Source organism: Chinchilla lanigera, unplaced genomic scaffold, assembly GCF_000276665.1.
Source record: "Chinchilla lanigera isolate Chin_1 unplaced genomic scaffold, ChiLan1.0 scaffold00073, whole genome shotgun sequence".
Classification (NCBI taxonomy): Eukaryota; Metazoa; Chordata; class Mammalia; order Rodentia; family Chinchillidae; genus Chinchilla; species Chinchilla lanigera.
The window spans coordinates 10,049,132-10,075,637 of NW_004955474.1; the positions used below are offsets into that span (position 1 = coordinate 10,049,132).

Here is a 26,506-nt window from a genome sequence, read left to right on the forward strand (position 1 = left end):
GGAGCCCGGGAGCAGATCCTGGGCGCCTCGCTGCGCCGTCCCGGGCACAGGCCGCGCCGGGCAGGCGGCGGGGGCCTGGCCCAAGCTTGGCACTCCACTCTCATGCACCCACCCGGAGCGCAGAGCCCGGCCTGGGGGAGGGGAAGGGCGGGCCTCAGGGTGTTGGCGGGGGCGACAGGGATGCCACGCAAGGGGGCCAGGGCGCCTCCTGCAGCTCCGGGGCGCGGCCTCACCTGGGCTCCCGAGGGCCCGCGAGCTTCCTGGCTGCCCGAAACACATCAGTGCTCCGCTGTTTTCTCCTCTCTCCTCGTCTGGAGCGAAATCATTTTGTTTTACACCAGGGTCCAAAGAGGCGCTCACTACATAGGATACGTGCGTGGCAGAAATCCATCCCCCACCCCACCCCACCCCAGGAAGGGGGACTCGGCCTCAAATTCTATTCCTTCTTGTGTTCCCAGAAAAATCTTGCTTACGTTGTTAGGCCCGGAATCGCTTTTTTTTTTTTTTTTTTCTCCTTCTACTTCTTTTTGTAAGTGGTTTCAGGAAGAGAAGAAAGGAAGGAAGGAAAGTTTTGGGTTTGCAAATGCAGGCAGCAGGGATCAGAAGGAGGAAAACGAGGGGTAAATGGGGATACTGATTTATTCCGAGTCTTTCTCCCACTTTTTCATAAAACGATGTCGGTGCTCAGTCGAACGGCAGAGGCCAGCACTTTCCGAAGGGCCTAGTGTCACACCAGTACTCCCGAAGGGGGTGAATTCTACGACTGGGCGGTGCCACAGCCCTGGGCTCCCAAGCCACTGCCTGCGCGGAGGAGTAGATTGTGTGCAAACCTCTGCCTCAGCCAGTCTCAACAGAGCTCGGGGACAGAGGCTTTGTTTGTTCAAACCTGCCAGAAAGCTTCTGTCTTTCCTGGAAGCCGCGGGAGAAGCAACCACAAAGCCAGCGGTACTTCAGCCATGCGTCTCTTGCTCTTCGGCTAGGCGGCTAGGCGCAAGGTATTGGTTCCCTCAAGGCAGGGCGCCTGGCGACATTCATTTGTTTAACTCTCCCCGACACCTCCGCCCCACCCCCATTTCTGCCGCATTTGCAGCTCGGGCCGGAACTTGGGCTTCCGGGTTCTCCGGGTCCTTTCCTCCTCCACTTGCCTGCAAATTCAGGCGGCAGGGAGCTCCCGAACTGGAGCTTGGTTTGCCAGTGCTTGCACACGAACGTGCGTTCGCGCCTTCCCACGGCTCCACCAGGAATCGCAACCACCGATCCGAGACCCTCGCGGGTCTTTCCAGGCCAAGCGCTTGCCCTCTGCTCGGCGGAGCCGGACCTCTGCTACCCGCAGCAGCTGCGCACATTCCGAAGCTGCGGCGCTCCAGGGCGCGATTGCTGGGGAGACTTCAGATCCCGGTTGGCCTGGACGGATCCTTCCGCGCTGGCCCCTTGGTTCAGGCTTGCGAAGTCGGGCGGCCGGGTGGGGGTGGTCTGGGGAGGCCGGTAGACCTAACCGTTCAGTCTGGACTGAGGCACCAGCTACACGCGATGAGGTCTCTGGGGGCACCGCTGGAGCAGCATACTAAAATATTATTGCTGGCGAACACATCGGAGGGATCGGAATGGCTTAGCAAAGATTTGAAGAAAGCTGCTCAGTGTTTGCGGGGTGGGGGTGGGGTAGAGGGGAAAAATAGCCTTCGAAGCGAATCATTGTCTAGAATACCTTTTCCTGCAGCAGGATCCCACACTGCGCACGAAGCGTCTTACATTATTTCATCGCCCTGGCCTGTGCACAAAACCTACTTTGGGAAACTGTTTGGGCCAGGTTGGGGTGTGCGCGCGGTGCACGGCTAGGAGTGGGTGGTGATGACAGACACGTTTGGCTGGAAAGGCAGCTTCACATCGAGCAGATGTGAGCCCTTTCCTCAACTCTCTATTCAGGCCAGAGGTGCTTCTGCCTGAATGGATAAAACGCAGGAAAACAACCCGAATGGATCAGGATTTTCGAGAATGGGAACTCGACTAAGATGGAGTCACGGTCGCTCCTCCCCCGTCACCCCCTCCTCCTGGCTGGAGAGGGGGAGGGGCGCGGGCGTGCAGGAGGGGGCTTGGGGCGCGGGGCCGCTTTGAGCCGGGGAGGAGGCTCCCCGACCCGAGGCTCGCAGGAAAAGGGATTTCTGAAATACTTTTACGGTGCTTTTGCAGGAAATGAAAGATTGGGGGGGCGGGCGTGAGTTTGGGGCGCGCTGCACGCTCACTAACGTCTCTGCGTTGCCTCTGCCAGGCGAGAAGCCCTTCAGGTGTGAGTTCGAGGGCTGCGAGCGGCGCTTCGCCAACAGCAGCGACCGCAAGAAGCATTCGCACGTGCACACGAGCGACAAGCCATACACGTGCAAGGTGCGCGGCTGCGACAAGTGCTACACGCACCCCAGCTCCCTGCGTAAGCACATGAAGGTGCACGGTCGCTCGCCGCCGCCCAGCTCTGGCTATGACTCGGCTACACCCTCTGCCCTCTTGTCCCCCTCGTCCGACTGCGGCCACGAGCCCCCGATGGCCTCCTCAGGGGCGGTGGTGGTGCGTGGCACGGACCTGAGCGAATGGTACGTGTCTCAGAGAGTGGACCCCGCCGTGGCTGCCCCTGCTCCCTCCCCCCCCCCGTTCCGCTCCACCTCCTGGCCCAGCCACTTCCACCTCCGCCGCCAATATTAGGGCTGCTTCTGTGATTGCTGCTTCTGCAGTGGTACACCGCCTTCGATCCTAAGCTGGGTTACTGAGGCTTGAAGAGGAATAAGGCAAGGGAGGGAAAGAGGGAGGAAGGAAGGGAGAGGAGGAGGGAGGGAAGAAGAGAGAAACTAAGGGAAGGAAGGAAGGAAGGAAAGAAGGAAGGAAGGCAGGCTGGCCACCACTAAAGCTTGCTAGAGGTCATCCATAACGCTGAGATCATGCTCATTACTTTAAACCAGGTCCCATATTTATTCTACAGTCACACCTTACACCACCACTCCTGTCCTGACCGCTACTCGCGCCCTCATGGCTGACGAACCTGAAATCAGCGTTGGGGATAAAGAAAGAGACGGGCAGATTTTGAACAAAGTACATACTAGGATGTTTGTGCAGTTCTGGCAATTTTAGGTGGCATAAGTAAAGCCGCTAAGTCCTAGAAGGGTTCACAGGATGGGCAATGTTTTTATTGCCTTGGGGTTGCTCCCCTTTGCTCCTAGTCAGACCTGAAAGGGGGCAGACAGAATTCCACTCATTTCTTACCTCTCATTTCTTTTCTGTTTTGCTTTCCCCACACTTTCTTCATCCTCCAATATCCTTTTCAAAGAACAACCAAGTACCAGAGTTTCTGATCAGTTTTGTAAAGGAGATCACAGGGTGTTCACATACTTCCACAAGCAAGATTGGCTTTCGTATACAGATACATCTGTCTGCCTATCTGTATGTCCACAGACCTGACATACATACTATATGTGAGGTAGGGAGTGAGTCCAGAACAACAGGAAATATAGACAAAAGAGCACTTCAGTATGCAATGCTGTGAGGCCTCTGGAGGTCCCTTCCCTACCCCCACCCGAGTCCAGACACTGCCTGTAAAGTTTTGCAGGTACTTGGGCTGAGAGTGTGGAGCTCACTGATGACATCACAGAGTCCAGGCCTGCAAAGCCAAAGTGCCAGGTGTTGGCAAGTGTCTGGGTGAATGTGACAGTGTCTGTTAAAAGTCAAACAGTATAATTCAAGTTACTTAAGAGGCTAAGGCAGGAAGATCAAAAGTTCAAGGTCAGCCTGGACAACTTGGAGAGACTCTGCCTAAATAAATAAATAAGACTAGGGAGGTAACTGAGTGCTAGAATGCTTGCCTTCTATGTGCAAATCTCTGGGTTCAATCCACAGTCCTTAAAAAAAATTGTTTGACTTATGTTGAAGGGGATAAGAAAAAAAGCTATAATAATAAGTGTTGTGAAGACAATACTAGACCCGGTGGGGCTAGACTGAATGTGTATTTCATATGCTGAGTATGAAATCGCCAGCAAAAAGAACCAGATGTTGTGGGTGGGGAACAGGAAGGCTTTTGCAATCACTGCCAAAGGGAAATCAAAAAACCCAGACTTCTTTCTGAGGCTGCCACTCTCCACTTGGGAGGGTGAGGCTGCCCCAGAAATCCCAGTTAAGATGTGAAGAAGAAAAAATACAAAAGAGGAAGAAGAAAAAAAGAAACCTTTGATAGACCCATCCCAATTCCCTAAGAATTTGGAAATAAGTGTAATTAGGAGGTTTAATGTTCTCTGTTAGGGGAACCCCCTAAGGAGCTCCATGTTAAAAGCCCAGTTCCAAAGTTGGGGATGTAGCTCGGTGGTAGAGCACTTACCCAACATTCTTAGGGCTGTTAGTTCATCCCCCAACACCACAAAACCAAATAAAAGCTGGAGTATACAAGTCTGGCTCTGCCAGTCTGCTGGACTGTCTTCTATTCTTTCCTCTTCAGACTCCATGGGACAATTATCACTCCGAGCCTCCACCCCCACAACTTTCATTATACAAAATAACAAAAGAACTAAGTGGAATAGGACAGCTTTTTTATTACCACTAATAAAACCCGGAATTTTCCATGTACATCTCTGATGAATCTGTGTTTGAGAAAGGGAGAATGCAATCCCCTCCTCGACCCCACTACAATAGCTCGCAGAGGCTTCCCCGGGCCGAGTGCAGCAGCGTGGAGAGCAAAATCTCCTTCCCATAGCGGAAACACTAGCCCCACAGCCAAGGTGCAGGGGGCATCTACCGAACTTGCCTCGGCAGATGTTTGGAAAGTGTTCCTCTTCCAATCAGAGTGCTTGCTCTTCTGTGTCTAGGCACCGCGTTTTGTTTCCCACCCCAACCCCAAATAATGAAATGAAATAAAAAATGTTTAGTCGATTACTAATCGCTTTTAATTTTTCATTTGCTTGTTACAGATGTCCACCGCGTCGTTCGCAAGGTAATCTAGCCCTGTGCAGCTGAGCTCCCGCATCTCGTGCCTACGACATCAAAGGGCCCGCACACAAAGCAGTGTTTCTTCGCCACGGTGCATCTTCATGGTAAGTTAGGATTTCTATGGCAATGGGCAAGTCGCACTGAAATCCTGAAAGGCCGAGCCTGGAGCCCGTCCAGGCTTTTCATTAAGGACATAATATTTACGTCTAACAGGCCTTTTTTCTTGTGTATACAAGTATATATTTTTGTTTGACGCGGACTAAATCATTTTCATTTAATTTCCGGTAAACAAAACCCACGCGAATGGGCACTTGTTCCCGATCATAATAAAAATGGATAATAATGTGGAAGAAGAAAAGGGCCGCTTGAATCGCTGCACAGCCCTCTTTGTTTCTGCTTTCTGCGGTGATCAGAGGGCGCGTTTGGGTTTGATGGCGAGTTTCTAAAGGCGAGGAAATGGTTTGTAAGAGGGGAAAGAAAAGGAGAAAGGTCTAATCAAGCTCGGGTTGTTCAAAGAGTCGGGTTTTGGGGTTGAAAGTGTGAGTTTGACGGTGCATCAGCATGCCGCGTTAGGCTCGCCATGGAAATGCGCGCGGGGAGCGGTCCCTTCAAAGGCGGCACACTTCACTGCAGACACTCTATTAAGATACATTTGCGCTGACCTTTGCTTTCACGCCATTTAATACTGTCACTGTGCTCTTCAGTATATACTTCCTCTCTAGGACCTGCCTCGCCCGCGTTTAGGGGTTCACCCTGCACCCTGTTGCAGGGGACTTTGTCGCCTGGGACGCTTTCAGGAAAAAAGAGGAGCTGGACTCTGTGCATCTTGACTGCTCCAAAAAGAGGCTCCAGGGTCAGGAGTAAATGACTTCAGGGCACCATCCGAAGCTTAGCCAGTGTACCACAGCCCGAGCTCACTTTTGTGCAAAATGTCCCTCAGAATCTTGAGCAGGATGTAGGTTTGAATTTGATTGTGGGGAAGAGGGCCATCCTGAGCAAGTTTGAAGGAGTTTAGAGGATGCCCTAGGGACATTTCCACTCTGGCCCTCAGCTCTGTCCTTCTGCCACTCCATCCTAGAAGTTTCTTGCAGGCCCCTAAACACGTTTCTCCCCAGGTTAGTGGTGTCGTATCCTTAGGCCTTGGCTGGTCCTGGGCATAAACTCAAAAGCCCAAGGCCAAGGGGATGGGGAAGATGGCAGGAAAGTTAGAAGTCCATGTTCTCTTAATTGTCTTGTTGTTTATTTTATCCAAGTACCCCAGTGAATAGGGGAAAAATAAACACAGTGGAAAAAAAATCAAACAGTGGAGTCTTCTTTAGTGCCAGTCCTTGTGGTTGAATAAAAAGGATGGTTCGCTTTCTATTGAGCTGAGAAATCTTTGAAGTGGGAGTTATTATCTGAGACATTCCTTCCTGTTGTCCTAACAACGCTGATGAAACGTAAAAGGTTCTTTGTCAGCGATTTGTTCTCCTCTCTGTCAAACTCCCTCTGCCCCGTTAGTTTCAAACCGTTTCTAAAGAGATAAAATCAAACTTCTTTTTAAAAAATATCTACACACCCTACACCAATAGACAACTTCAGGGATAAGTCTTGCTAAGGGAAAAACAAAAGCACTGCCTAACCCTCAGGGTCAGGACCTGGTGAAGTGTGCAGATGTTGGGGGGGTGTGCGGCACTTTGCACCAGTTGTGATACTTGGGGAAAAGAATGCAGAGAGAGTGCAGGCAGAGGGTATGTTCCCCAAGCCCACACTTGTGTGCCTCCTGCTTACTGCTCTGACCTGCACTCCCTCAGCCCAGATTGGGTCGCCTGGATGAACTTCCTTTGGAGACACCTCAGGCTCTGAATATTCTTGCTTGGGATTCTAGGAAGCTAAGGTTTTAATCAAACAATTTTTACCATCTCTTGTTCCTTCAAAGGCACCTCTGCTAAAAATAGGTCCACTGTGGTTTCTTCCCACTAGCTGCACTTAGCAAATTGCTTCTGCCTTGAACCAAAAGGACAGTGGCTTGAGGGAGAGAGAGATTTTAACAATTTTTGGCTTTCTCCACAATCTTGACAACTGGAGCTCTCAGAAGGTTTGTGCTACAGGGTAGTGACCAAAAAGTGCATGCCAACAACCATTCTCCCTTTGTCAACCCGTGCAGTTCTACACTTTCTGTTGTGCCCTGAAAGAAACTTTCACCCTTTGCAGATTTTCCCAACCTCCTGTTGTAGATTTAAAGGTGGTTTAAATAAACACCCCACCCTATGTGTGCTGACTAAATGATTTGTAAAGAACTTTCCCCAAGCTGTAACCCATGCTGTTATTATAGTTGCTGCAAAATGTTGTCTTTTATATTGATTTTATTTGTTTACTGGAGGTCTCCATATGTTTGTTTATATCGCTAATTTATGAGAAAATGTAATGATTGCAATGAATGTGAGTTATACAGACAGGCAAACATTTTGTAATCGTAATTCACACACATATGCAAAAGACTAAGTGAAACCTTAGACTGTTTGGTACCTTCTCTACCCACACTGTTCGTGATTTATCATCTGTCCCCTTAGTAACAGTTAAATTATGAACTAACTGGAAAGAAAAAATGTTGTTATGTATTTGACTGAAAGTGATTGTTGAAGGAAAAAGGTGAAAGTCTAGGCTTCATCTTCTTGGAATATGTAAATGTAAATGAAATAAAAACCTGTGACTCTTTTTCCCTCCAAAGGACTTTGTGTACATGGACCTGCATTTCGCTGTTTTATTTGGAAATAAATGATGTGTTTGCTTTCTCTTTTGAATTGCTGTGTACTGTTATTGCTTCATCATCCTGAGAGAGATAGGAGGCCCTTCCTTGCTCAGCCTGCAGTCCTCTCTCTTGTCCTCACTGTTGGATAGACACATCTTTGGGACTTAGTTCTTGGAGACAGCCAAATAAAGGGTCCCCTCAAACTGGCCCTAGTGAGAGAGAACACAGTCACCCCAACTTCACCCAAATGACATAGACATCACTAACCAGTTAACCAACGTTATAGGAAGGAAAATGGTAATGTTCTTCTCTCACATCTGCAGGAAAGGCTGCCTTCCCACGGGTCTGGCCATTCCTGCATCCTCTTACAGACCAGGTCTGAATTCCCAGAGAAAAGTTTAGTAGCTGGCAGGAGTCAAAACAAGGAAACAAGAAAGAGACTAGTGCTCCTAGGCCTGCCTGAACTCTGATGGAGTGCCTCAGGCACAGCTGCCCACAGGGGTCTCTCTGACTAGATCTTATACTATAACCCTAAAGGCTCTTCCAACCTCCATGGACGCCAGACCCTTAAGGCAAAGGCCAGAGTTCCTTGGACTCCACTTGGGATCTTTGGTGGGTTTTAGCATCTGATGCACATGCACCTTTGATCTGACCTTCTGTGGGGAACTTATTTCAAATGTATCAGAATCACCTGACTCAGCAGAGCTGTCCTCCCCGCCTCCACTGCAGTCATGGAGCCTGGGGACCCCAGAGCTGCTTCTTCCTGTGCACACCGGGCACCAGTGCCAAGCCTTGGAGCCACAAGCCTGGCTGTTTTGTTTCTGAGAAGCTGGTTCCAATAAGCCTGGCTCGGGTAGGGAGCTTTTCGGAGTGGGAGGAGGGTGGGAGTGGTAGATCTCATTAGAGGACTCCTTGGAGAACCAACTCAGGGGTCAAAGGCCGCAGTCCTGGAGATACGTGTCAGGGAAAGGACCCTAGACCACAAAGGCGCGAGAGCGAAGCACAGGTGTGAAAAGGACACCAGGAGGGGATAGCGAGGTGTGTGGAACTGAAGGGAACCCAGAGGGAAGTCTGTGGACTTCAGCTCTAGAGTTATCCCCTCCTCCTTCCCCTCAGGCTCTGGGAAAAGTCAGAAAGGCTTCTGTAGCTTTGGGCTCCAAGACCTTGCTTCTTTGTGGGAGAATACTCATTGCAGCCCTTTTCCTCCAGAAGTACTGGGAAGATGGGGCGTTGGGGAGGGAAGCCGGCCCTCCTAACCCGGGCTCTGTCGGGGCTTCTGGCTGCCTTCCACTTGAGCCTTCACTTCCCGCACAAAAAGCCCCTAGCCGGGAGGGCACGGCGCACAGGGCCCCCGAACACTGGACAGAGTCGGGAGGAAGGGGAAGTGTGGAAGGACCGACAGCCTCGGACAGCCACGCTGAGGTTGTGGAGAAAGGAAGGAATCGCCTTTGAATCTACGGAGTCCCCAGGAGGGCGTGGGGATCAAGGGAGTAGGGAGCGGGAAAAGAGGCCTTGCTGGGGGAACCACAGCTCCCGCCCACCCGAACGCAGACTTCCTTCCAGTCCTCACTCTTGGAGGGGGTGGCAGGACCAGAAGGGTGTAAGCTTTGACAGAGGACTGACTGGTCCCCACGTGTCCACGACAAGCCTCGCTTATTCTCTGGGGAAGTTACCCACCTCTCACCCGACAGGGCACACTAGCCTGCGCATTTTCGGGGCACCTTAGCTTGCCAACGTCAGCCCCCTCCGGCCCCCTTTCTTGCTATTACAAATCAGAGCACCAGGTGAAAAGGGTAGGGCCTTGACGGAAGGACTTTGAGTAGGAAGAGCCGGTTCTCTCCTGCGTGCACGTACTGACCCTCTGCCCCGAGATAAGTGATAGTCACTCCTTAATTCCGTTCCATCGAGTGCGGTAAGGAATTACAACGAATCTTCTTCCCAAGCTTTCTTTTTCATGCTGTATCATCTTTCATGCTGCATTATTTTTACCTTTACAGAAGATAATATTCTTCTTTCAAACGTTTAAAACTTACTTAAGTGCTAGCTGTTATTACTACTATCTGAGCCTCCCGTCAGTAACTCTCCACTGAACCAAATACGGTACCAAATATCCTACCCTCAAGCCTGCTCTGAAAAATGTGGTTTCCTCTGTCCGAAGCTACAGAGCAGGGTGCGCCTCCTCCAGGCAGCCCTGAGAATAGATGAGGGTCCAGGTGTTAGAGTGAGTTCATGCTTTTCTAAAAATTCTTAAGCTGGGTGCAGTCAGATGCTGAGGCAAAGATGTAATTTCTTTTTTAAAGGCCCAAGAAAAATGAGAAAGAACTGAGTTTATTTCAGAGTGGAATGAAGCTGAAGGAATCACTAGCTTTAATGTCACCCTTATGACTTGTTAAGAGTCTGGCATTGTAGTAAAGTCCATCGCCCAGCCAGCCCAGATGTTGATTTATTCTTGTCATAAGTTTTTGTACTTGACTTCAAGTCTCCTGTGGGGCTTCTCAAAATTCTGGTTAGAGTAGGGTGTGGTGGTGCATGCTTGTAATCCTAGCATTCTGAGATGCTGAGGCAGGAGTATTGCAAGTTTGAGTAACACCTGAACAATTTACATCCAGTCTCAAAATAAAAAATGAAAAAGATGGAGCTCCATGCAAAGACCCCGGGTTTAAACCCCAGTACTGAAAACCAACAACAAAATTATCCTGGCTGTTGGTTGGGGGCAGGGAGTGGGAAGTGACAGTGAGCAGCTGGGAAGCTGAGGGCTGTGCAGTTGAGGAGAGAAATCACCCAGAAAGACATTATTTCTAAGAAGTCATCAGGATCTTTCTTTCACAAGCAGAGTTTACTGGGGCTGGGGATTTAGCTCAGCGGCAAAAGCGCCTGTCTGGCAAGCTCAAGGTCGTGAGTTCAGTTCCCGGTACCGGAGAAAAACCAAAAAAAAAAAAAAAACAAAAACAAAAAACCAATCAGAGTTTACTTTTATTAAATTCCCATTCCAGAGAAAAATTGATATATCAAGTCAATAAATGATAGAGTATTGAGCACTCTCCATTTGGGATGACCTTCCTATCTGAGCATCAGGATAACCTTTCCTCCTAAATGTCTCTAATGAGGAAAATAAATGGGAGTTCGCAAGGAAAGTTATCGAGCTCCAACCCCAAGGTCATTTAGGAAAAAGGGAAAATTATAAGACAATTAAGGAGGTCTTGCTCTCTGAATGGTCCAATGCCTTTGCAAATATGCAAAGCAACTTCACAGAAAAGAAAGAAGAAGTACTGTCGGATACAGATTGAGCTGATGTAAATGTGGTCAGACAGAAGGACTTTGAAACTTGTCCCTCAGTTTTCCCCTTGCAGTGTGAATGTAGATTCTACACGAACCAAAATGTAGAGTGAGAACACTGATTGACGTAAAACAAGGTGAGCAAAGCTGCACATGGATCTGAGCCGCACAGTGGGTGCACAGGTTTGGGAATGTCTGCAGAGAAAATAAATCAGAATTGGGTAATTGCATGGATGTGCCAGGCAGTTGTGGAATAAGGGCAAAAAGGAGCAACAATAACCTTCCACAGACATCATCAGATGACTTATATGAACTCAGAATGATGATCCAGTTTTCTCTTGTCTGGGACAGTTTTCTCTTGTCTGGGACAGGCTGTCAAATTGGCCAGATGAGGAGGGTGTTCTTTGCCAAAACTAAAAAGATCCTGTGGAGAGCTCAAAGTGCTTTGCTTGTGGTATTGCAGCATCCCAGGCTCCTCAGTGTTCAGTGGAAGCTGTACTGGCTAAGGGTTTAAAAAGCTTTTGTCCCAGTGTACTGTTTAAAAGTATTTTGCCTAACATGTGAATATTTCTAAGCCATGAAAAATAGGTCTATGCCTCAGAAAGTTTGATTATTTCCTCTTAGAGAATTGACGCAGTGCCTAAGCATATTAAGAAATTTCTATTCACATTGCAACCACTTTCACCTTAGAAAGTGTAAATGTTTCAAATGTACCATAAACACTTTTCTTCATTTTCTGCCACTGCATTGAGTGATCAAAGAATGTGTGTGGAAATGGTTTCTATTGTCCAAAAACCTGCTAACTTTGAGAAAAAAAAAAAAAGGAAAGAAAACTGTTGTAGAAAAACAGTCTCCTTTAAGTGTGAAATATCATTTCATTGTAAAAAGTAAAAAAAAAAAAATAATAAAAGGAATGGTAATCCAACTTCCGGAAACTGTTCTGAATTATTTCACCAGACCTTTTTAAAAGGGGATTAGCAGGGCTTTGGGAGCAAAATCCTTCTGTTTTATTCAATCTCTGATTTTATGTTATAATTACTAGCTGTAAAGGCTCTGGAATTAGTATGCAGGCACTGTCAGGTTTCGATGCAGGTGCTATTCTAATGGTTCAGCTTTTTAATTAAGCAAAGAGGTAAGAAAATGGAATCATAAAAACACTTTTGTGAGAGCTGAGAACATTGCAGCAACTGCATGAATAAAGCCTTTATACCTTCCCCTGACAGGTCAGCTACTGAGGCGCTGACTTACGACCTTTTCAGGGCCAGACAACAGTTAGCAGCATTCTCACCTTGTCCCCATGGGACCTTTTCTTCTAGATCAGATCTTATGGAAATTGTCTTAAGTAGCTTGACTTCCACAAAAGGTACTGCAGTTAGAATGGATACATATCTGAATTGAAATGCCTGCTCCTGGTTTCCTACTACAGATCTCTTGTTTTTAAATCCCTTCTCATGGGTGGAGGAGGGTTGTGTGTGGAAGGCAGAGAGGATGTGTGGGAGGATGGGACCGCCACTGAAATAGCCCCACTGGAGCATGCAATACCAAGGTCAAGGTGGACTCCTTCATCCCTAGGAAAACAAAGCAGGGAAAGTGCAAAAAAAATCTCAATAGAAAGGAAATTTGGCCTGAAGCCTTCCTAACCTTAAAGGCAGCTCCACTCAGTACATCAGCCTTTTTTGTCTGATCTTGTGTGGAGCACTTCAAAACAAGTTCCCCAGATCTCCCACCATAGCAAAGCTGGGACTACCCCGGGCTTGATACATTCCAACCTGGCCTATCCAAGGCCAGGGACCCCCATTATTTTCTGTCTCAGGCTTTACCGAAGCCTAGGTATAGGCTCTCAAGGAAGCTCCCAGTCTGCCTTTCTCCCACCCACACACCACCTTTTCTACCCGCCGGTCAGAGAGTGTGACTGGGGACCTGGTCGACGGCCAGCGGCCTAGGCTTGCCCTTCCTGAGGAGGCCAGGACTCGTCTGGGCCTGGCTGAGAACAATGTGAGTATTAGGATATCAGCCGCCCTCGCAATGATCACGCGTTCAACGATTTTGTTTTCACGGCTGAGGGGGCTTTTTTCCAATGTAAATCAAGCGCTTTAGTTATTAAGGCCGAACACTAATCTCCAACAACCTTGACATAATGTGGCCGAGCGCGCCGGCCCACTTCGCACCTGCAGTCTGAATAGGGCTCCTTGTCAATGGGGGACACGCTTGTTGCCCCGGCTTGCAAAGGAGGGGAGTGAATAAGTCAAGCTTTGTGAATGCCCATGCGCGCTCTCCCTCCTGCCTTTGATCTCGGAAAATGTCTTCTAATTTGTCCTTTTTTCATTGTAACAACGTTTTCAAGGCCCTTTCTATTTTTCCAAACTACAATTTTATAAAGAACATAAATCGACCCCCCCAAAAAACAAAAGGGGCGCGCCCCGGGCCAACTGGCAGTATCGCGCTTCAGCGTTTGGCGGCTCCGGCTCCGGAAAGACTCTTGTTTCCTGGACCTGCACTTTCAGCAAACATGAGCCTCAAGGCGTCAGGCGTTCAGAGCTCCAGGTCTGGGCTTTCGGGGCAGGGTGGTGGCAGACCTCTGAGAGAAATACTCACAGGGGCCTCCCTTTCTGGAAGGAAATGGGTCCAGTGTGGGGTAGTAGATCAGAAGAACCATGGGCTAAGGTTAGTACGCCAGGGATCTAGGTTGGTTGAGTTCCTCAAGGAGGTGGTACAGATTCCCTAGGCTCCTAAACTCACAGGCAGGTCTTAGACTTTGTGAAAACAAAAATGAGTGATCCACCTTTCTTACAAAGGGCAGACGCGAAACCAAGGAGTTCCCAAAACGCTGGTCACCCCTGCTCACTCCACTCCTTCAGTCATGGCTGCTCGCCTCCTCCGCTAAACCCTGGGAAGTTGGGGGACAACCTGGAGAGGCCTCCTGCACTCAGAAACCCCCCTCCCCAATCTTTTGTTGGAAGCCAGAGAGCAATTTAGGAACATTCCCCCCCCCAAACATCCTACAGGAAAACAGAGGATTAGTGCCATTTTATCCTCAGCCTTGAAGCAACCTCTTTGCCGGATGTGGCTTTTATTCAGGATTGGAATTCACTCAAAATCTCTTTCCAGGAACACACAGGCATTAATGACGTTGATGTCTCATTTGGTGGGATATTAATTATCAGGTTGCAAATCAATGAACAACCTCATTGCTCCTCCTCCCCCTATCTCGATTCCAAACACTGATTTAGTTTGAATTTCCAAATATTTTGGGAGAACCTCTTATCACTACACTTGTCCTTTAGAGCTTAAACTTCCTCCTCTGATCCCTTATCAAATAATTTTTCTTAGACAGAGGCAGCCCTGGACTTCTTGTTTCTTCTCTCAGTTAGTTACTACTTCAGCACAGGCTCCGGGTAAGAAAACTAACATCCCACTAATACAGTTTAAAACACTTTGATGTCTTGCCAAGAAACATACTTCCTTCAAGAGAGAAGTCAACATTTGTTTTTCACATTAAATGGCGTTTAGTTGCCAGTGGAAAAAATAATTCTAAGGACCACTTTTTAATTCGATGGATAGCAACCACAGGGGTCTAAAAGAAAATAACGACGATAGCTATAGACACAAATAACTAAATTACCAAAACGTTAGTATATCTCCCAGCTTCATTAATATGTAACAGACTCCCCAGTTAATCTCCAAAAGCTAGTGTTCCCCCTGTAAAATAGCACTCTGGGACGAATTGTACATGAGATCAATCACTGCTAATGCAGGAAGGTTTACTGCAAGAAAGGGGGGAAAAAGCTATTTACACCTTCAAATAGAAGCTTTTCAGATTTAAGAGTAAAAGCCATACATCACCAAGAATAAATGATTATGAATTGGTAAACGCGCCCTCCAGCCATTAGCTATGCGATGCTATTTATCATTTCTTGGGTGGTGATGGTGGTGGAGGGTTTCCATCCTCCCCTTTGCCTGCTTATAAAATCATCTGACTGTTTGGAAAGAAAAGCTTGACGAGCAGAGAAGAAGGGGGAAGAAAACACCGCGGGAAAGTTTGTTTTTGCATATAATCTAAGTCATCAAAACATGGCCTTGCCGATATAAACGGGGTGGTGTACGGGGTGCTTAATGGGAACAATGCAGCCCTTTCATTGTTTCATTTCTTATTAAGAGGCTGTTTGCCCATTGCAGTTGACAAATCAGCAGGTATTTTCTGTCGCCTCCTCTCTCTTTACTGATCTTGCCCTCCTTTACATTTCCTCCGGTAGCCCAGGAATACAGGTAGTTTACCAATCGTGAAGTTCATTCTTAAGTCTATTATCTTTCCCCTTTCCCTTCTTCAAGAGAGAGGAATTTCTCCTCCTAGACCTCAGGATGCTGCGCGTCTCCGCTGGCGCCTGTGCTCACGGCTGCGTGGCTGCTTGAGCCAGCCTGAGTCTATCCTCCGCCCAGCCAGCCGCAGTTGTCCAGGGAAACGGCGCTCCCGCCAAGGCACGGGGTCAGGGACTCCTGGGGACCCCGCTTGCTGTTTGCAACACAAAAGCATATGCAGCCCCTAAACATTCCACGAAAGACAAAGGCTGAAGCCCTGCACTGACTTAACCCTGGTTACAACTAACACACAGCCCAACCCCTTGGCCAGGAGAGCTCGGGAGGGTGAGGGGAAGCCTTTGAGACCCAGGAAAGGCCAGGGGCTTTCAAATTTAGGCCTTGGTCTGTGCTGGTTTGGGAACCGATGGTAGTAAAGGCAATAGGCAGTAAAGTGAGAACGGGCTCTAATGGCAGGACAGAAAGGCGACCCACGACACTGAAAGGGGAAGGGGTTAGTGATCACGTCCCAGATCTAAAGTCCACGGAGCTTCCAGGGGGCCTGCCAGTAATATTGGCTTGGTTGGCAGGGACCCCCTGGCTTCACCTAAAAGTGATAGGAGCTTTTGTGTGTGGCCAGTTGGTAGACAAAGGTCTACCCGTAGGTGAGTTCGAACAGGAGTCTCTGGGCAGGGACTTTCAGAGTCCAGCTGGGTCATTAGACCTAGGATTCACCTGCCTATTGAGTCTCAGGAAGTATTGGCCACTTTTTTAGCGATGGGCCCATTTCTAAGGCCTCTGTGCTTAGGCATCTGCTTGGAGGTGTAGAATGTTGAAACTCGGAGGGGTGTGTGTGTGAAGCTTTGGGGCGTGGGGGTTGTGGGCCGCTAGGGCACCCGACTGAAAAGACTGTAGCACACCTTCTGTATGCTCCTGGTGATGTCACACAATTTGGATCTGAATTTTGTGTGAGGCCTGTTTTCTTAGCTGAAGAAATTTAGTACAGCTGGAAGGGAGACTGTAGCTGAGTCTGTTAGAGCAGGTAAGTTTCCCAGGGTATAATTCAGGTCAGTTAACAGGAGGTTATATAGATTTCAATGTGGGATAAACCCAGGACATTTTCCGATAGGTAGGAATAAGGTCCATTTTAGGCTTGCATAATATTGATATTTAAAACTAACATGTTTAAGGGAAGTGTACCTATTCAGAGAGAAGCAAATTCTCCCTTTTCAAAGAAGAAGTTCTATCGTATGTAAGCATGCACCCATAGGTTTAGAACATACTATGGACCCACTAAAATAAGTTTACACTTGGGAGCAGGATGAAGAATGGAACATTCCTAGTTGTTATTTTATGGTTTATTTAATAAACTTTTCTTGTCTTTTCCTCCATGAAATTTTTTTCCTCTTTTTGATATCTCCTGGCAGACTGGTGTGCTTCAAGGGTTGGTTCAGACACTACTGACCTACAGGGAATGGGTTTCTCTTTTACCTCTCAGAGCTGGTACAGCTTTTTGCTTTAAAGATGAGAAATGGAGAGGAAGAATGAGCTCAGAAATTTGAAAAAGGAAACATACACTCCTCTTGAATTTCCTTCCCAAGAAATCTTTAATATTTTGCACTAACTCAGAAAGAGAAAAAATTGTTGATAATAAATCCTGTGAAAGGAGCAAATTGTCATTAAGAAGATTTAATTTTGCAGTTCCAGCAAAGAATATTATTCATTTACTTCTATGGTTCTTGAAGATTTTATTCTTAAATTTAAATTTCAATGCCATTATTTGCTCTTGTACCACTCCTTCTGAAATAAGTTGATGACATATTTTCAACAATGAAAGTCTCTGAAGATCTATAATATTATTTATCTGAAATTTGTAGCTCTGAGGGCTTTATACACGATGTAATTGCTTTAACATGTTTTCATAAATTACATTCAGAAATGTGTCATAGTAAATTACCTTTGTAATAAAATGTAAAAAATGCAAATGGCTGTTGTCTTTATTACGTTTTAAACCATTGGTTTATCTGCACTATTTCACTTGTCACTTGCACAATATGTTGGCTAAAGGGACGGCACAGTTTGATAACAGAGCGCTGGGTCCTGTGTGTAATCTTGCAGGCACGTACAGTTTGGGTCATTTCCTCATCTCCCGCAGAAAAGACATTATCCTGCTCATATTTACATACTTTTCAATATTTGTCAAACAATCATAAATTATAAATTAATGAAATGTTCGACAGTCTTCAGAGATCAGACTAATGAAGACATTTACCTTTTTGGTGATTTTGAGTCTCATCTTTGTAAGTTTAATGATATTTCGACGCTTACGCTTTATTAGGCTTTATTAGATTTGTCCTTCGCTCCCGCTGTCATTCAGATGTCTTTGCAGAAACATCACCTGCTTCAGGTATAAGAACAAATTGATTTCGACCAGAAGCCCCTTTAGAACAGGGGGTCTGCAATCTTCTTAATTAAAGAATTAATATCAAGTTCAGTGTAAAAGACCACTAGAAATTTTTATCCTCAAATTTTTTAATGAGACTGGTATTACATTTATTTAACTACCAGGCAATAATATGGGTACCGTGACACATGTACAGTCTGAGATATACAGTGATTTCAAAGTGATTTATAGCAGCACTATAAGAAATGAAGGAGAGTAACCCTGCTTCCCATTACAGTATTTGGAATTTTATGAAATTTGCTTTACATGAAGGCTGGGGTACCCCACTTGCGAACTATTTTTTGAGTACAAAGGCAGGAGACCCATTTATAACTTGGCCTAAGCCAAGCTCTTGTCCTCAAGGAAAACTAAACCAAACAAAACATATTTACTGCTGGATGCTACTACGATGGGATGCTACACTGACCCTGGGTCCTTGGAGTAAACCTCAGGTGTGAGTCTGCTCAGCTCAGAACAGGGAAAGGACTGCGAAAATGCCTCAGGTGCACAAAGTTGAAACATTTCTCTGAAAAATGTTGGCTCTGCATGCTCTCATTATGATTGATGTCACTGGGTTTTTTAATAAAATTATAGATGATGAATTTGGTTTAATCCAGAGAGGTCAAATGATCAGCTTTGATTTAAGGTTCAGATAGTAAATCACATAGAACGAATGTATATCATTGCCACACATCCCCAGCAAGAGATGCAAGGAAGGGTGGAAGGGAGTTGGGGTTTTGGCACCATCTGACTGTAAACGAAGGGCAAGGAGCCCAGAAGGTAGGAACATCCGTGTCTCTGTCATCAGGTTGCATAATATTATTAGCCTTCTAGCAAATTTCATCAACCCATGTTAGTACACACCACTCCTGCTGGGCCACCAGACTTGCTTTCCTTAGCCTGGCCTATAAGAAGTATGAATCAGGACACTGCTGATCGTGGAGGTGGGAAAGAGGTGCTGAAGGTACAGGGGGCGGGCTCAGTCTCCTTCAATTACACTTAAGGGAAATGAGATGTGCATGCGTTAGAAGGAGAGAAAGTGGGGCGAAGGGAATTTTAGAGGGGATGCCCCACTGCAAATCTTTTTAAGCACTCACAGCACATTTTTATATCAATCCAGCTTCATGCATAGGCTCTAGGCACTGGCTTGTGGAAGGCAGGTAGCGGTGGAAGTCGTTTCGAATTCCCTTATGGAGCAGAGTCTTAAAGTTTACCCTTTGCCCCTTTATAAAAAGTACATCGGGAACAAAACTCCAGCCCATTAAAGGCCACCATCAGAACCTATAAGAATGTTAAGAGAGACTTCAAAATATTTCCAAACAGTGCCTTTTTTTAATACACAATGGAGAGTTATTAAGAGACTTCTTGGTGAATGTAGCATGGCTTCCGCAATCATCAAAAATTGATATGTACCGCTAGTAAAGTAATTATGCGCCGTCCTGAGGATAAGGGAGCCTGCAATTGTTAATCCACTTGCACACCCGTTGACTTGCAGCATCAAGCTGCAAATAGCTTAATTAAGTCATACACGTGGACTATAACCATATTGCTCCCCTGCATTATGCACACTATATCTCAATTTATTGGAACAATTAATGCCAGACACCCACCTCAGGCGCAAACGTCATCCATCCAGCACCCAAGTTCCTTTTGATTGATACTGGCCAAACCAGCAAAGCAGGGACAAGTGAGAATTAAGAGGGAGAGATGCCTGTTTGGAAGCAGGAGTGCAATTTGTCTCGTGCAAATTTTGGAGGCCAAACAGATCTGTACGAATGAATGGCTTGCTGCGAAAATGAAGGTAAAGTGCTTTGCACACGCTCAGGGTCCTAGCTGGTTGTGTATTTAAGCGGACACGGTCCCCAATATTTTCATTAAGAAGATAAAGTACAAAGGCCATTAGTTAAAGGAGAAATCTTCAACCCAATAGGTAGGGGTTTATTAAGACAGGTATTTAAATCAGCTTTATCTCACTCCTACACACATCTGTCTGGTACAGGTAGCTTATATTTCTGAGTTTAAGCTGCAGATAGCTTCAGGTTAAACTCAATGGATCTCTCTCCATTTACAAAAGACCAACGTAGAAACTTCTCAGGGAATCCCTTTCGGCCCCACATTCACTTTTCAGTAAGTGTTGCTGGTAACGCGCCCCGGAAGCTTGATCTCCGGCAGGTGCTGAAGCGCCGGTGGGGGAGGGGCCGCTGGTACCCTAAGCCTGCGGCCCGGGACTCTAGCATCCCTCTTGGCACCACCGATAGCCTCAAGGCCCAGGTTGAAGCGATTCTTTGCCTCCTCCCCTTGAAGACGCGGGGTACCTGGTCCACTTTTAATTTGGGGGCCAGGTAGCTCCATTTTGAGTCAGAAATGCAAGATGCCCTGCAAGTATTTGTGGGGGTCAAGAAAGGCAAAATATTGACAGAAAGTTTAGGCCTCAGGACTCCTCGGACTCGGTAGATACAAAAACCCAACTATTCTGCACTTTAAACAAGAGCGATGGGGACTGACATGAAACCCAGCAGTCCATCCCCAGTACAGAGGACCTCCAAGCCGAGGCCAAAGCATTTCTCTCCGATTTACCACTAAGCACTGCTGATGTGGACCAATTCACGCTCTGCTGCATTTCTAGCTCATTTATGCTGCAGTATGGTGGGCAATATTGAGTCTGTCAGGGAACTTTACAGGTGTGGCTTAGTTTCTGAGCCTTCTCCAAGGCCCAGGAACAGCTGTGGGACAGGATTCCCTCTCAGGGTTCACCATTCACCTCACCCTTGGCAGCCAGTGGCAGAGAAGACCTTTCCTCCCAGCATCCTTTGCCAAGAAATCCTTGAGCTGCGGGTGTAGCCCAGGTACATTGCATGCTTAGTGTTCGCAAGGCCCTGTGTTTGATCACAAGTGCCACACTGAAATTAAATATTATTTGAGCAGGATGAGTCAAGGTGTGATCTTTTCAGCCACTTCTCTGTCTTCCTAAGGCCATCTACTTTGGGACTTCATAGTCTCCAACTCAACTTTGGAGGCTTCTTTCAGTGTCTAGTTAACTGTGTGGGTTGGGGCAACCTCTGTTTTCCAAGGTCCTAAGGCACTGCTGATAGTTACAGTGCAGGAAAAAAGGGAATGCCCGAAGTGGGCATGGGACAGCCCTGATGCGCTCTGGAAGAGCCTCCTACTTTGTGGATTCCGGCCAGAATGATGGTGATATCTGTAGGGCTTCTGGTCTCCACGCCAAGATACTTTTGGCTCTTCAGAGCTGAGAGACTATAGGCCTAGGTCCTGCCAGTTGAGTAATTTTGTTCCTGGTATTGTTTGGGCAAAGCCTAAGTCACCACTTATAAAACAAAACAAAAACATACCTTGGCATGGTAGCATATACCTGGAAGCCCAGCCCTCTGGGAAGCTGGGGCAGGAGAATCACAAGTTCAAGACCAAACTGGGAGGGGCTGGGGATTTAGCTCAGTGGCACAGCGCCTGCCTGGCCAGCACAAGGTCATGAGTTCGATTCCTGGTACCAGAAGAAAAACAAAAACAAAAAAGAAAAAACAAACCAAGACCAAACTGGGCCGCTTAGCAATGAGACCCTTTGCCAAAGTAAAAAAAAAAAAAAAAAATTAAAAAGCTTTGAGGATATAGCTCAGTGGAAAGCCTTGGGCTCAGTCTCCAGTAAAGGGTAAGGGAAGTGTGTAGGAGAAGAGCAAAGAAGACCCTCACAACCTGTCAATATCTATTGCACACTTTCTAGAGGCAACTTGCCCCCAGCGTTTCATTTAAAACAAACAAAAGCACCATTTCAAACAGATTCTATTTTTGCGTCCATTTTATAGATGAGGAAACCTAGGATTGAGCAGTGACTAGAGGACACTGCCAGGGGTCATGCAGCCTGGAAGTGGTGAAGCAGGCGTCTAGAGTGCAGTAGTACTCTGTTAAATGACCCACTGTGGTTTTGTTTTTTTGTTTTTGCTCTTGCACTGCCTATCCCTGGTGGGAAAGTGGAGGCTCAAAAAACAGTTAGGTGACTGCTTCCCCTTCTCCACCGGTTCCTGGAAGCTGGACACATCCCTGGTGGTAACCCTCCCTCTCTCCATCTTTCTGCCCTCCCACCACAGTCTCCAAACATTTAAATTTGACCTGGGAGAGGAGTGGTCTTCTGGGCCCAGGCTGAGCTGTAAACTTTCACCCCAGCATCCTCAGCCAGGGTAGGGTCTTTATGGAGGCTTTTTTAAAGGTGGCCATCTAATTTCTAGACCCAACTAGATGTTGTTGTCGAGGGTGCTGAGGGGTGGGATACCAGATGGCTTTGGACAATTCCTTCCCCCAGGTTTAGAAGTAGGAAGCCAGGCTTCCAAAGTAAATCTCCCAGTTCTCTATCTCACTACAATCTCTCCTGCTTCACCAGCGTCTGTTTCCAAACCATGGCTCGGACAGGATCTCCTGCTTTCACAACCCCTACTTCAAAGCTGGAGGACCAATTGTGGCCCTTCCAGTTTGTGTGTCTGTACCCCCAAGAAAGTGAGGGAGGAAGTGCGTAGACATTTACAAGGAACTTACCCTTTGCTATGCATTTGAAGTTGCCTGGGAGGGAGGTTCTTCAAGGTTGTGACGTTGAAACTCTTCTGATTTTCCACAGTTGTGTTAGAAGAAGGAGGATTTGGGATGACTATATTTGTTCTTATATCAAAAAGTTTCACCTGTGCTAGCTGTGAGATGTTAATGGCAGGAGGAATTAGAACCTAGAACCTATTGGTGGCCCTTGATGAACCCGTCTACCACCTTCCTAGTTAGCTTCACTCCAGGCTGGGCATCGTCAGAAGTTTAACTCTATTATTAATGGAAGAATTAAAAAGTGACTTCTGCAAATTTCAAGACAGGGGTCTTAACCAGCAGCTTTTCGGGTATGGGGTGGGCTTGAGGAAGAAACATTAGGTGGAAAAATGAGCGGGGGGGGGGAAATCAATTGAAAAAAGACACATGCAGGATTAAATAAACTAAGAGGCTCAGCCTAGGGATTCTAGATCTGGGTTTTGAAACAGAGGATCCCTCTACCTTTGGCCATCTGGCTGTTTTAAGCTCTGCCCCATGCTGTATGATTTTAGCTCAAAATCTCTTCCGTTGCAGCTTTGCTTTTATTGAATTCATCAAAAGCAAACTTTCCCTGAGTTTTTTTTTTTTTTTTTTTTAAGAAGGCTAAAATAATACGCCGACCACTGTGACATTCTCTGCTCCCAGGCCATTTTTCATAACGCCGCGGATCCGCTTTTGTGCCTCTGAGGTGACTAAACAGATGAATAACGAGCAAAGTCTCCCGAAAGTAAGCTAGCAGCTTTTCTCAGCTCGGAAAAAGTTAACTGAAATGAGAGGTGCGTGTAAAACCCCCACACTCAAAGATGGGGGTCACACTTTTATTACTCTGAAGGGCAACGATGTCTTTTAAAAAGCAACTAATTCTCCACACCCGCACACACACACTCACACACACACTAGCACACTTGCTCACACAAACCCCACAAACTTTAAGCCTGTGAAGCTGCCCAGGTGCTGCTTGAAGAATTTTGGTAAAGAAAGAAAGAAAGAAATAAGAAGTACTTGAGACAGATGCTAGCTGGCAAGATATAACAAGGGTGGAAACTGGTTTTGCTTTATTTTTGTTTTAGCATTTTTTTACAAATCTTTTTTCTTTTCTTGTCTTTTCCCCCCCATCCCCCTGTAAGTAACCGAAGCTAGTTTGATAGTTGGTTTCTGGCAAGAGGAAAGAGAAGGCTGCAACACTACAGGAAGAATCAAAGTGTTAAAAGGACGCACAAAATGTAGTATTGTGGCAGGTCGGGGTAAGTTGCATTTTCTTTTGTTTTCTCTTTGGTTTTGGAACGCAGCGAAAATGCACCGTGGGGAGAGCTTTCCTGTTGTTTTTAGAGATTAGGAACTAACTTCCAGCTCCTTCCTGTGCTGACTGTCTTCTGTGACTTTGCTCTCATCTGATGGGTGACTTAAAGGGAGAGATGCTCGCTCCTCTGGTGCTACCATCATAGTCTCAGAGCCCGCAAGCCCGGAGCGGCCAGGGCTTGGACAGCCTTGCTCGGCACACAGAGGCAACAAGTCCAGGACTTTCCCGCCGCAGGCGAGCGCCGCGCCGCGCCGCAGCACAGCCTGTGGTTTGCCTGACTCCCAGGAATGAATTTTGCACTTGTAAACTGTTTGCTTGTGGACGCGCACAGCTGTTACTCTGGGGTTTATCGGGGGAAAATTCTCTTCCCTTAAACGGACGATTTGGAGAAACCTCAGCCATTGGTTCTTGCCAAATGATTATTGATACAAAGTAAGCGCTCTGGGCTGAAGTGTGCGCTCGTTTGTTTACCCCCCCCAAATATTATACTTCCGAGTGACACGAGTTGACATTCACTTGAAATCATTTGTATTTTTTTTTCAGAGGCTCAAAAAATAACTAGGCATGATCCGTGGGTGATGGTGTAGACGTATTAGCGTGGGAGGCATATTTCACCGAAAAGTGATGCCTTGGGTTCGCTAAGTGTAGGAAAGTGGCCCCAAAGAAACTCGAAACTGTGGCTCCCAGCGTGCGCGCGCACATTTGCAGACTTGCGTGACAAATGCGTAGTCATATGCACTTTCCTGGCACTGATGCATTGCTTTGTGATTCGGTTCTGCGGTTCGGATAATATCCATGGTCCGCTGTGGGCTTCATGTCATGTATGTCCAGTGCCAAGGGATCCTTCATCTAAGGAAACAGGGACCCGCAAACGTTTGCTGCAAGCCAGATTTTATTTATTAGCTTGCCCCTTACCCGGGAACGTGGAAAAACATGGTGCGCCAGAGGCTGGGCAGAGCCGATCCAGGTGTTCGCAAACACGTTTGCAAGTTGCATTTCGGGGAAGTCCAGGAAACTGCCTAGGGAGCGGCAGAGGTACTGAGAAGGGACCTGATCGGTGGTAATTTTGTTCCTTAGCGGGAGCGACTCCTGCGCCTGGGTCTGACGGGGCTAGCATATAAAATGCAACTTTTGCCCCATTGGTTCGCTAGGTAAATTAGCACATACTGAGACTGAACAGTCCTTGACCTTTGCCTTTATGTTTGCGCAAATGTTTGCCTAAAACACAATCGGCCTTGACAAGGGCGCATGCTACCGTGCGACACGCCTATTCACCAGATAGATGTTCCCTGCCACACACGACCCAGAGCAGCCTTTTAAATAGCTTAGGTATTTGTAAAAACCGTATAAATTAATGTCGGATGATTGGTAGTTGCTGGTTAAATAGAAGACCATTTATATGTGAGGTGAACATCTCCCTCTCTGGCCCTTTTGACTCCCCTCAAACTTCGGTGAGATAACCAGAAACAAAATTGATAGTGTGGGAAAGTTTGTATTTTGGGAGACGCAACAGATTCTTGTTTGATCAAAAGGGCTCATGCATCTAGTTTCTCACACGTGACATTTCCAGGAAGATGAGGAATGGATGAAGTAAGAGGAAGAAGCAAGAGGTAGAAAACTTTGGGAAGGAATGCTTAGCATAACTGGTAAGAAGAAGGCTGGGGACATGAACCTGAATATCTTGGAAGATTTATTGTTCCCACAAGAGTCATGGCCACTCAAGAGGCTCCCAGGGTCCTGGAGGTCCTTTGGGATTTGAGAATGCTTCTGGTTCTTGAGCTTCACAGTTGTGAGCACTTTCTCCAATAAAACCAAATATTGTAGCAGCAGGAGAAAACCACCTTGTAAAAATCTAAAATTTGTTTAAATCCTCTTTGTAAACCTTTTGGTGCAGATCTGAAATGAGTTAGAGGACGAAATTGCCTTTTCCTGAACTGCACAACATAGGGAGAAAAAAAAAAGAACTTTCTTCAACTGTGATTTCTAGCTAGGTTCAGAATTTTCCACATTCTTGTCATTACCAGTAATGTAACAAAACCTCGCCAATTTCCAGGGCATATTTCCTGGGGCAAAAAGGACTGTCCAGACAGGAAGAACAAATTAAGAAAAGCAAGGTCTTTTTGGTATTCATTCAGAGTGTCATTCTTTCTGGACAGAGGAGGTTTACTTCATCCATTCCACAGGGATTCAGTTGACCAAGGTAACACCAACACAAGCTACAGGCTGAGAATGCAGATTTGCGAGTCTGAGAGCCACTGGGCTTTCTCTAAATATCTGCAAGGTCCCTTTAAGCTTTCCTTTAACGGTCTGCAGGTGGAGGAGCAAACCGGTCACTAGCTCTCCCACAGAAGCTTTTTCTTGATCTCTAGGCGGAATTCACCTTTTTTCTATTGGGCTATGAATTAGGGTAAAGGAGAGTTTGTTCAACAAAAGCCATATTCCAGATCAGATTTCACACAGAAGTAGCAGAAAGGTAAACAGAACAACTCCAGAATGCCATATATGGCATTCATATGTATATATATATATCATACTTAGCAGAGAACTGTCCTACGAGAAGGCTTACAAGGATAAAGATAAGTGATATAGAAGAAAACTGAGGAGATACCTACCTTTTTTCAATAGTCCCTTTAAGAATTGATCTTTTCTTATTCCTACCTAGGTGATTTTCTAAAAAAGCTCTCATACGTGAAATTTTGTAGTTTACTTTTATTACTCAGCTAAGAATGTGAAAGGTTTGAACCACTTCAAAATAGTTGTTTTAGCTTCGTGGAAAACAACATGAATGATACATATGTATTTTGGCTTTAGATTTAGCAATGTAGGCAATGAAGTGTGCTTTGAAATTGTTTTTGAGTTTTTAGGGGTTACTTCTCCATTATATTAAGTGCATGATCATCTTGCCTATTTCTTAAATACTGTTTAATTTAAA

At 46.5% G+C, this 26,506-nt stretch overlaps 1 protein-coding gene across 2 annotated transcripts in view; it reads left to right on the forward strand.

Annotated features, from left to right (window-relative positions):
- Nucleotides 1-7,739, forward strand: part of Zic4 (Zic family member 4) — a 35,094-nt gene extending 27,355 nt beyond the window's left edge. Inside the window, exons 4-5 of one of the 2 annotated variants that reach the window (XM_005401427.2) lie at nucleotides 2,267-2,582; nucleotides 4,938-7,739. In XM_005401427.2, coding sequence (XP_005401484.1) covers nucleotides 2,267-2,582; nucleotide 4,938 — 317 coding nt within the window. In that variant the 3' untranslated portion in view covers nucleotides 4,939-7,739. Of the gene's footprint in view, nucleotides 1-296; nucleotides 1,399-2,266; nucleotides 2,583-4,937 lie in introns of those variants that run through there. The other variant, XM_013502796.1, reaches the window with a different exon arrangement.
- The last annotated feature ends 18,767 nt before the right edge of the window (nucleotides 7,740-26,506 follow it).